This window comes from Lotus japonicus, chromosome 1 (assembly GCF_012489685.1).
Source record: "Lotus japonicus ecotype B-129 chromosome 1, LjGifu_v1.2".
Lineage (NCBI taxonomy): Eukaryota > Viridiplantae > Streptophyta > Magnoliopsida > Fabales > Fabaceae > Lotus > Lotus japonicus.
The window spans coordinates 13,074,148-13,086,421 of record NC_080041.1 but is presented as its reverse complement, the minus strand read 5'-3'; the positions used below and the strand labels follow the sequence as shown (position 1 = coordinate 13,086,421).

General features: G+C 35.7%; 1 protein-coding gene across 1 annotated transcript; it reads left to right on the top strand.

Moving 5' to 3' along the window:
• The first annotated feature begins 5,105 nt into the window (after positions 1 to 5,105).
• LOC130727471 (uncharacterized) lies at positions 5,106 to 8,264 on the top strand. Its single transcript, XM_057578615.1, has one exon. It carries the CDS (start codon positions 5,106 to 5,108, stop codon positions 8,262 to 8,264), a length of 3,159 nt encoding a protein of 1,052 aa, XP_057434598.1.
• The last annotated feature ends 4,010 nt before the right edge of the window (positions 8,265 to 12,274 follow it).

Below are 12,274 nucleotides of genomic sequence, written 5' to 3'. Positions count from 1 at the left end.
AAAGAAAAAACGTAAAAAACCCAGCACCAAATAAACACCTAGCATTAATTACAGGAAACTCCCAAGCAGACTTTGATAAGGATTCAAACCTGGATCAAGCACCAAAACGACCAAAGAGAAGTAGCATTTGTCGGGGCCTGAGATGTGGCAAAGAAAAGCCAATAATTTTTTTTTTAGAAAGCAAAAATTTTAGGTTATTAGATGAAAAGGTTGATAGTACAAACAACACCTGTCAAAGTGAGCATAATCCCTTCACAAGTACATAAAAAACCTAAAACGCAATTTAGGATTATCTAAATTGCTACCCGATGATCCATTGAGCAAGAAACATTGGAACCCAAATGCTCATGTGCACCAAAAATAAACCTTTAGAAGGTTAGCACCTAATAAACACTTCCCTGCACAAACGCAGGATAAAGTTCAAAACACATCGACAAGGACCTATACCCGGATCATAGACAAACAACCAACAAGAAAAGCCACGTATAACCCAACAAAAACAGAGCTCATTTCACTATTGGAAAGGAGGGGACGCGAATTAATCAGCACGAGACATCAACTAAAAAGCGAGAACATAACATTTTGCCAAAATGTCGGGCACATTGCTGCTTCTACCACAATAACATACTGGCCAATGAAAACAGAGTGAAAACACAATCACCTATAACCCAAAAACCCATATCTGTTGCCGCTGACCCCATATTATAATTTTATAAATAAGTAAATTAGTAGCCTACATTTTTATCTTTATGAGTATATATGTTACAAATCTAAAATTATAGACTCCTTATAAGTTATATCTTGTTGGCTTACCATTGAAAAACTACACTTATTTAAATGACTTTACTACTTGTTAAGTATTTGTATAAACTTTTATATTTTTAATTAATTAACATTTTTATTTAGTAATAGCAGTAATTACATTTTGACTCCATATTAAAAAATATAAATAGTGAAATTTATAGTTTGGCTAAGAAATTTGCGGGCAATTACAAGCATATAGGTACTTAAAGAATATAGTGATCGACAAGCACTCAAGTTGTTACCCCACACATGTATAATGTTAGGTACATATACTTTTGAAAACATGAATATGAAGAGGGATACTATAATATCCTACCCATACCAATGTCATCCCTAGTTGGCATGTTCGTTGACACTTAGCATCTACTTATTTACAATTAGCATATGTCCCAAAAGACATTAACATCATTAAACTAATATTGTGTTCACCAACCGACAATTTGGGATGTGTTGAGGAAAGAAAAGGCATATCTCGATTCAGACAGTATGATAGAGCGAGAAAGCACGAATAAACCACACAGAATCTTTGTTCACGCAGTTCGGCCAATTTTGCCTACCTCTGCAGCTATAGAGTAGCTATAGCTCCCTTTATTGATTCTCAATAATCAATTGTGTTTACAATAGCAGTTTCTATTGCTATGTGCCCTCGCACACCGCCAAATTGCGGCGCACTTGCACACTACCCAATTGTGGCGCACTCCGCACACATCTGGTGCACACTAGCACACTTTTAGGGGGATAATGATATATACACACCTCATATGTTATACACTTCATTTTCACCTATTTTTATTTCTATCTCTCTCCTCTTATCATCTATCATATCTTCAATACTAGAAAATATAGATTTAACATCAGAGTTTTTACATCGGGGGATCAAACACCTGATGTGAAAGATAAAGCGGTGGCAAAATTGAAATTACAGGGAACTTTAGTGAGAGATTTCACATCGGTTGATGCTATGGCCGATGTGGAAAGTAATTAGTAAACATTTTTTACAACGGTTGATATAACAACCGATGTGAAAGATAATGCGGTGGCATTTTTGAAATTTTAATAAAGTACTTTTCACATCGGGTATAATACAACCGTTGTGAAAAGTCCCTCACACAACACTGAAAATCCAACACGCACAAACTCAACCAATCACGGAAAAAACCTAAGTTTGCAAACACTTGGAGGAAGAAGATGGAAGTCGCTTAACTTGGAGCTTCCTGCACCAACGACGCCGTCGCGAAGACCCTTCCTGTTGTTCGTGCCAAACGACGCCGTCTCGAAGGTACGCATCTTCTGAGGTCCTCTCTTTTCTCTTCTCACATCCTATCTCACCATAAATTTCATGCGTTCTTCTGCATAACTCTCCATTCATGATGCTTGCTTCGTTTTCTAGGGCTTTCCTCGTTCCGGTATCGACATTCCAGCTGTTTGTGCCGAACGACACCGTCTTGAAGGTACGCATCTTCAATTACCCTAAGTTTGCGCTGAAAATTTTGATGCTACTAGCTATGAATACTGGGTAAAAATAGCGCTGATGGTCTATGTGTAAAAAGAATGATTCAGTGTTTCTTTTGGTTAAATACTATCCAAGATTGCTAGGTTAGAATTATCCCTAGTTAAATTCACAAGAGTATATACCCCTCAGAAATACTTGTTTCGCCAACTACCAAGTTAATTCAACTGTCAAACTACTTAAACACTCATTTAGGTATGATGTTGATATTGCAGAGAAAGAAGGGCAATGGAAAACAGATGGTTCATAGCCCAATGACATGAATGATAGAAGTTCATGTGAGGGAAAATTGTTATAGTATCAACTAGTTCAATTTGAAACCAAATTGTCATAACTGTATTTTGGAAGCCAAGAGTTAACAAAAATTGCAAATTCTGTGATTTGTCTAAGGGCTATAATCTCTCATGGTTTTGATGTTCTGTGCAGAGTTGCGTAATGACCACAAGGAGGTAACTGAGAAAATCAATCAAAACATACAAATTTTGCATTCTGCAAGACTTGGAAAATCACCCTTCAAGAATTCAGGTATTCAGTACTGGAGAATTTATTGTTTCTCATTGTTAACTTTGCCTTCTTGTTGATGTTACATTACATTGTTTGCTTTTGAAGACAATAAATACTTCATCATATATGTACGAGTGAGAGCCGGAGCGACATTCGTTAGAGAAATTAAGTGGAAGGAATATGTTAGGAAGTGACTATATAGAAATGATATTTTCTTGAACTCTGTATAGAAGGTTTATTGGTTGAGATAAATGTTCAGATTATGCTCATAGAATTTGTTTCTAGGCTTTCATACTCTCTTGTAGACTTATTAGCATGTTAGTCCACGGGCATTCAACGGTAAAAATAGTATAGACCAGAGTCCTATGATCCTTGTTCTGAATTGCAGCTACTTCAATGAAACCAGTTTTCTTTCTTCTTCAATTGTTATTTGTATTAAGTTGGTATGTACTTATCCAGATTCCTAAGAGGCTAGGATCCTTGATCTGGATTTCAGCTACTTCAATGAAATCAGTTTTCTTTCTTATTCAATGGTTGTTTGTATCAATTTGGTATGTACTTATCATATTCACATGTAAAGTTCATTTCAAGGGACAGTGTTACTGCAAGGGTTGAAGTATATAAAGATCATGCGAGGAATAGACATAGGTTATATTAAATGTTTTGATTGTAAATCTGGTTCCATTGCTTTAAACAGAGTTGTGCTAACACTTAAAAATCATGTTTGAAACTTCTATACAGCTGGAAACTAGCCCATGGGTTTACTTATTTAATTTTTCCATTACTGCACTTTTGAAGTCTTGATATGCTTTGATGGTCTAATTTTCTGAATTTGATTTTGATTCTATCATTGTTTGGTTTTTACATTGTATATGAATAGTGTGAGTGGTGTCTATATTATCATTTTTTATCCTATATATGTTTGGTTGTCTAGAGTGTGTGAACTATATAGGTTAGAGAATGAAGCATCTATTTGGAGTTCATTTAAACAAGTGAACCAGGATGAAGTTCTGAAACATCAGTTACAACTACCTTATTATTTGGTTCAATAAAACTATGATAGCTTGTATTTCTTGGTCAGTAAGCTGTGTAATATTTATCTAACTTCGCCTGTAACCACCAAAATCTAGTTAGGCCGCCATTTTGTGTCTATCATTCTATGTCTATTTGATGTTATGGATTGGGTGTTATTAGCGGACTCTTTATTCCTTATGATAGCATATTACTCTTGGTAACCTGGTTCTTATCACATATTTCTGTTTTGCCTGGTTCCTTCTGATCGTGGAACTTCAGCATCTGCTTTGAAGAGTGAGGTGTGAAATTCTTGAGTGTCTTTTGTATTTTTCACACTTATAAAATGCAACTCTATGAGTACATATAGAGAGTGGATGTTGGTATTGGGAAAATCATAAGCTTTTATGAACGAAGGTTGTGGGTTTCCTTGCAGCCTTAAGTTTTTTAATGTCATCTTTTTGCATATTTACTCATGTTTTAAAAATAATGCTTCTATATCATCTCTTTCTCATGTGTTCTCCTTTATGTATACATATTGTCTCCACGACTTGAATATGATTGAAAATGGATGCAGTATGTCTTGCTCAACTAAAATTTTGCACTGCTTTTTTAGTTGTGGATTATTGTTTTAAAACTTGAGTATGCATTGCTCATTACTCTTTCATTTTGGTTTACTATTTAGTTCTTCTCAACGAAGCCTCTACCTTGTGATCCTTCAAGCTTGCCAAAGTATCCTCCTAGCAAAGAATTCGATGCCAAAGTACGGGATGAAGAAGCTACAAGGTGGGTGTTCACTTTTGGTGTGGAATTCTAGTTATATGTTAGTATTGCCAAAATGCACTAATACAAATTGCAGTTCAAAGGGGATCCTTTATGTTTGTGTATCTCTGCAGTTATTGTAGTTGCATCTTTTTGTGTAAAATTTGGTTGACTTAGGGTATGATGGTGATTAGAAATCGGTTTCCAATTTTTACTGGAATTTGATGTTTTTTTTTGTCTTGTTTGTGCAGTATTACTATGAGCCAGGCACTGGAAGGTAGTTTCGCTCTCTGATAGCTGTTCAGCGAACTCTTCCACCTACTCCAGCTCCGGCAAACTCTTCCAGCCACTGCAGAACTCTTCCATCTTGTTGTAAGTTTATTTTCTAAGGTTGTATTTAGCTATTCATTTGAAAAATGTTGATGAGTTTGGTCCCAGTGTCAATAATGTTAACTTTGGATCTAGATTAGCACAATAAAGTAATTTAATATCTGTTAATTTTCAGAATGTAGCTATGGATCGTAGTTGGATGAGAGCTAATCGATTAAGTCATGAGTTTAATAATGGAGTGACTGAATTTCTAGAATTTGCTGATAAAAATCTTCGAAACAACAATGGACTTTTTCCATGTCCTTGTGTTTCTTGTGGGAACCGGGAACCAAAACTTACTAAGGATGAAATAAGGGACCATCTAGCTTGGACGGGGATTTGTCAAAATTATACACGATGGATATGGCATGGTGAAGTAGTAACTCCAAGTGTATCCCAAAGAGAGGAAGTTTGTGTAGATACGGATGATCGGCTGGAAGACATGATACATGATCTTGGAGAAGAATCATTTAAGAGAGCGCATGTGTATGATACTTTATGTAAAGACAAGGAAGAACCTTTGTACCCGGGATGCACAAACTTTACACGGTTGTCAGCTGTGTTAAGATTGTTTAATTTGAAGGCGAAAAATGGATGGAGTGATAAAAGTTTCACTGATTTGCTTGGATTATTGAAAGAAATGCTTCCAGAAGGTAACACAATGCCGAATCGTCATTATGAAGCCAAGAAAGTATTGTGTCCGATGGGCATGGAGTATGAAAAAATACATGCATGCCCTAATGATTGCATCTTATACAGAAAAGAGTTTGAAAACTATGATCATTGTCCGAAGTGCAAGGCGTCACGCTACAAAAAGAAAGATGGTGATTCCAGTGATGATGTGAGCACAAAGGGTCCTCCTGCAAAAGTGTTATGGTACCTACCAATAATTTCAAGGTTCAAGAGATTGTTCTCTAATGCAAATGACGCAAAGAACCTTAGATGGCATGCAGAAGAGAGAATTGATGATGGAAAAATTCGCCATGTAGCTGATTCTTTGCAATGGAAGAAAATTGATTTGAATTTTGCCAAAGAGTCGAGAAACCTTAGACTTGGACTTGCTACCGATGGAATGAATCCGTATGGTAATCTAAGTTGTAGCCATAGTTCATGGCCTGTTCTCTTGATAATTTACAACCTATCTCCTTCGTTGTGCATGAAGCGTAAATATATGATGTTATCTATGATGATTCCGGGCCCAAAACAACCAGGAAACGACATAGATGTTTATCTAAGTCCCCTGATTGATGATTTAAGATTGTTGTGGGAGCAAGGAGTTGATGTTCTTGATGCGTATTCCGGTGAACATTTCAATATGCGTGCCATGTTGTTTTGCACCATCAACGACTTTCCGACATATGGTAATTTGTCTGGTTACAGTGTTAAAGGGCATAAAGCGTGTCCTATTTGTGAGAAAGATACAAGTTACCATCAACTTAATAATGGAAGGAAGACTGTTTATCTTGGGCATCGAAAATTCTTAGACCGTTATCATCCATATCGTAAAATGAAGAAAGCTTTCAACGGAAAAGCAGAGCATGGTCTTGCTCCAAAACCCTTGACTGGAGAGGAAGTTTATCAACGACAACAACATGTGAATGTTGTCTTTGGAAAGAAACAAAAGAAGCCTGCTGAAAAAAATATATGGAAAAAGAGGTCGGTGTTCTTTGATCTTCCATATTGGTCAAGTCTTGATGTAAGACATTGTATTGATTTGATGCATGTAGAGAAAAATGTTTGTGATAGTCTCATTGGAACACTTCTTCACATTAAAGGAAAGACAAAAAATGGGTTAAGTGCTCGTTTGGATTTGGCTGATATGGGTATACGACAGCAATTAACTCCACAACAGATAGGTAACAAGACATATTTGCCTCCAGCATGTCACACTTTGTCTAAAAAAGAGAAAATAAGTTTTTGTGAGTGTTTAGAGGGTATCAAAGTACCGCAAGGTTACTCATCAAATATCAAGAGACTTGTATCAATGAAAGATCTCAAGTTAAATGGCTTAAAATCCCATGACTTTCATGTTCTGATGCAGCAACTACTACCAGTTGCTATTCGTGGAATACTGCCTATTAAAGTTAGGAAAACTATAACTAGGCTGTGCTTATTCTTCAATGCAATATGTAGTAAAGTCATTGATCCATCGAAGTTAGACGAGTTGGAAAATGAGGCTGCAGTCATCTTGTGTCAGTTGGAGATGCATTTTCCTCCTTCATTTTTTGACATTATGGAACACTTGATTGTTCATTTGGTAAGGGAGATTAGATTGTGTGGTCCAGTTTGTTTAAGGTGGATGTATCCAGTAGAGCGGTACATGAAGATCCTAAAAGGATATACTATGAATCCCTACCGTCCTGAAGCTTCGATTGTTGAAAGGTACATTGCAGAAGAAGCTATTGAGTTTTGTTCAAACTATTTGTCAGAAGTGGATGCTATAGGGGTTCCAAAGTCTCGTCATGATGGAAGATGTGAAGGTATGGGTACGCAAGGTTTAAATGTCAAGTGCATGACTTGGAAGGTACTTCATCCAGCGCATTTGTATATATTGAATAACACCGATGAAGTTCAACCTTACTTAGCTGCCCACAAAAGCTTTCTAAAGGAAAGCTACCCCAAGATGAATGAAAAAGTGTTGTTAAAAGAGCATAATAAGAGTTTCTCTGAATGGTTTAAAGAAAGAATTGCTAATGATGATAGTGCTTCTGATACAATAAAACGACTCTCACTTGAACCTAAATGTAATGTTATGACTTGGAGTGCATATGATATTAATAAAACTTCTTTTTATACAAAATCAAAGGATGATAGAAGTACTATGCAAAATAGTGGGGTTATGGTTGTGGCTGAGTCCATGCACTTCTCTAGTTCAAAAGATAAAAGACCTATTATGGCATCTACACCGTACTTTGGGGTGATTGAAGAGATTTGGGAGGTTGATTATGTTACATTTAGAGTGCCTGTATTTAAATGCAAGTGGGTTGATATTTCTAGTGGTGTAAGAATTGATGAATTTGGATACACACTGGTTGATCTTTCCAAGGTAGCTTATAGGGATGAACCTTTCATTATGGCATCCCAAGCAAAACAAGTGTTTTATGTCACAGATCCTTCTAACAAAAGGTGGTCGGTGGCTCTACAACCAAAAACCACACATGGTAGTGATGAAACCCTTCATATTTCTGAGATTCCTTCTTCTGCAACAAATGTGCTTACCTCCAATGAAGAAAATGAAGAAAATGAAGTAGACGATGTGCAAGTTACTCGTTTGGATCATGAAGAAGGGATATGGGAGAGTTAGTAAGTTTTCATTTTTTGTTGGAATAAGTTAGTAAATTCAGATTATATGCTTGATTAATTAGTTTATATGTCATTAGTTTATTTGCTACTGATATTGTTATTATTGCATTTATTTGTGCTTTCATTCTGACATCTTTTTATTTTGTTTAAACAGATACATGGCTGATTCAACCAACACCCCTCTTTCGTCTGGTGAACCTAGTCATTCGTCTAGTGAACCTAAAAAGAGAATGGTTAGAGGTTGCACTAAGATGAAAAAAATTGAAAGAGTTCGAAAAGCAGGTGTGAAATTGAAGATTGAGTTTGATCCACAAACTGGGAAATGTTTTGGTGAAAATTCAAACGAGTTCAAGAGTTATGCAGCATTTCTTGCTCGAAGTACTTGTAGTATTTTAATAGATGAGTGGCGGCTGGTACATAAAGACATAAAAAATTCAATTTGGGATGATCTCAAGGTATTATTGTTGTATTTTTAATTCACTATTTACCCATTCATTTTGTATCTATTGATCTTAGGTAGTAACACCAACGTTTTTTTTTTGTATATAGCTTCATTTTGATATAAGAGAAAGTGATGATCCAAACAAGTGTGATGAATTGAAGAAAACATGGATGACGTGGTTGGGGGACCGATGGAGAGGTTTTAAGACACAACTTACATCCGAATTTATTACTAACCCCAACCCCGATCGCCCTCCTGCATATGTAGTTTACCCTTATATTAGAGAAGAAGTATGGGAGAAGTTTGTCGAGTCTCGAAAGACCTCTGAATTTAAGGTTAGTAGTAATAGTATCTTCCTAGTGATTTTTGTTGTTTAATATGAATATGCTGGCTTCTTGTGTTGACACTCTTGTTTAATTACCTCTGAATTATTGGTTAGTAGTAATAGTATCTTCCTAGTGATTTTTATTGTTTAATATGAATATGCTGGCTTCTTGTGTTGACACTCTTGTTTAATTACCTCTGAATTATTGGTTAGTAGTAATAGTATCTTCCTAGTGATTTTTGTTGTTTAATATGAATATGCTGGCTTATGTGTTGACTTTCTATTGTTTAACAAACAAATTTAGGAAAAAAGTCAAAAGGGTAGGGATAATGTGGCTAAGAATCTTCACCCACATACATTATCTCGTGGAGGATATGATTTGCTTGAGCAGAAAATGATTAAAGAAAAGAGTCAAGAACTAGAAGCATCAGGAGAACTAGATTGTATTCCATCTCCACCGTCACGTCATGACAAATGGAAGAGAGCACGACAAAAGCGAGGGGGAGAATACACATCAGAGGCTACACGAGTTGTTGCTGAGAAAATTGTAAGTAAAATACATTTTCCATGATTACTTTGTAATTATACTTGTAAGTGTTCCTTGTATGCGGTCTTTTCCACTAATGAAATATTAATTTATGTGTTCTGTGTTTTGCAAATGTATGCGGTCTGTGTTTTGCAAATGTAGGACTCACTGGTTGAAGAGAATGAAAAAGGAACCGTTGTTTTAGAAGGACGTGATGATATCTTGTCAAAGGCAATTGGAACATCCGAGCATGGTGGTCGTGTTCGTGGTGTTGGAGGATTTTATAATATATCCAATTACTTCGGAAGGTCTTCACGTCGAACACAATCCATAGATGTTAAGGTGATTGAAGCACAACTTGAGGCTAAACTTGAAGAAAAACTTGCAGCAAAGATTAAAGCAGAATGTAAAGAAGAGCTTGAATATCAGTTGTCCCTAGCTCATGAGAAGATGCAACAGTCATTTATGGAGACTCTCAAGACTATGGGTTTGTCTGAAATATCCCCAACAAATAAACAAGGAGATCAAAATGTTTTTGGTCTTGTAAGCACAAAAGGTTCTTGTTCCGCAGCACAAGAAAATTGCAGGGAGGACTCAACCGCTGACAATGTTCAGAAAGTGTTACTTATGTTTTTGAAGGAGCAAAAACATGTATTTTTACCATTAGAACATGAAGCTGAGATAGAAAACTTTTGGATTTCACCAAAGTGTATTAAAGAGTTGTTGGTGGGTTCGGCTTGGCTTGACGTTTCTATTCTACAAGTTTGGTGCACGTAAGTACACTATCATTTCTACTATTATCTTTTATAACTGCAATATTCAATATTAATTTCAAATTTATTCAGGTATATCCATCGTCTATGTATTGAAAGAAACAAATCAGATGTGTTTGGAATTTTGGACCTAGTCATCTTGAGTTTAGCAGGTCCAAATATCCAAAAGTCTAAAAGGAGAGTTCAAACACACATACTATCTAAGTTACGTGATTTCAACAAAGTGTGTTACTTAGCACCATATCTTGCTGAGTAAGTATATGTAAATTTGTCATTTCTTTTATTTTTTTTAATCCAAATATATCTTACTTGACACACTTATTGTTCTTCAACGCTTACAGTGGGCATTGGCAATTAATTATCATTTGTCCTAAACACAATACCTTAGTACTCCTTTGTTCATTACACAAGGATCTTCATTCACCAATGAAGGATATTGTTATGAGGTAAGTGTATATTTTATGTCGCTTTTGTTATATATTTATGTCCTATTACCCTGAAATGTTTAATTTTCTTTGTTGATTGTTTTCAATTTTTTTGATATAGAGCTATGGAGATTTATCAATTGGCTGAGGGTAGTAAAAAAAGGGCTGAATTGGTTCGTCCCAAAGTAAGTGTAGGGTAGATTATGGTTGCGTCTTGTTGTTGTTGTTTTGATATATATTAAGTGTATAAACATCGAATTCATTTGTAGGCAAGGTTGCAGCCTAATGGGAATGATTGTGGATATTATGTGATGAAGAATATGCTTGACATTGTCTCTGCTAATATTACTAAGTCTTGGAATGAGGTATTTTAATTTTATGATAAGTTAAATGTTTGTCTCTTAATTAGTTTGTCTCACTGTTTGAGTTCTTCATCAAAATGTCACAAACCTTGTATTTTAACCCATTGTACAAATTGTAGGTATTCAATGATCCAACGGCATTAACAGAAGAAGAGTTGTATGATTTGCGAAATAGTTGGGCAACTTGTTTTCTAGAGTTGATTAAACCTTAGAATTTATCAGGTTTATGCCTAAACTGTCTGAAAAACCTTAGCTCTCTTTGTATTGTGCTTTTTTCTGCACCTGCATTTGTCTTTGCTGCACTTGATGCGTGCGTACGTACCTTGTTATACTCTAGTTTTTTATTCTCTTTTGTCTTTGTTTTGGCTATATGTTGCTTGTTGAGTTTGTTTAGCTGATATACTGATCATATCATTAGTTTGTTTATGCTAGATTGATTGAATTGCTGGGAATTTTGCTGATATGGACAGTAGATTGGTGGAGAGATGATTGAATGGATTCATATGAGGCACTTTTTCTGCTGAATTGCGTGGCTCAGAATTTCAAGTGATAGTGAATCTCTTTTTGTTGTATTGGTGGTCTTGGGGGCTTGGTAAAATTTGGGATAGGCACTAACATTTGGGCAGTTTGTTGCCTTTGGATTAGTAGCTTTAGAGTTCTTACTACCTTAGTCTTTTCTTTAGCTTAGCTAGTTTATCTTTAGCTTAGCTAGTTTTGGTTACTTTGTATTTTGGCTTTGGACCGTTTCCTTGGTTTTTTCCAAAAAAATTTGGCAATGCATGATCAATTATTAATGATCAATGAATATTCAGCTCAAATTACTGTAAAAAAACTGAAAAAAAAAGGAAAAAAAAGGACATTTCACCTCGGTTAGAAAATCAGCTGATGTAAAATATGTATATAAAAAAAAAAAGAGTATTCACATCGGTTGCGAAAATAACCGATGTAAAATGTCTAACTTTCCACATCGGTTATTTCCTACCAACCGATGTGAAATGTATACTTTTCACATCGGTTATTTGATTCGCCCGATGTGAAAAATTACTTTTCACATCGGTTGTACAACCGATGTGAAAAGGTGGTGACATACTACATCACCCTTACTTACATCGGTTATGAACCGATGTAAAAAGTGATTTTGGCCCGATGTTAAAAGTA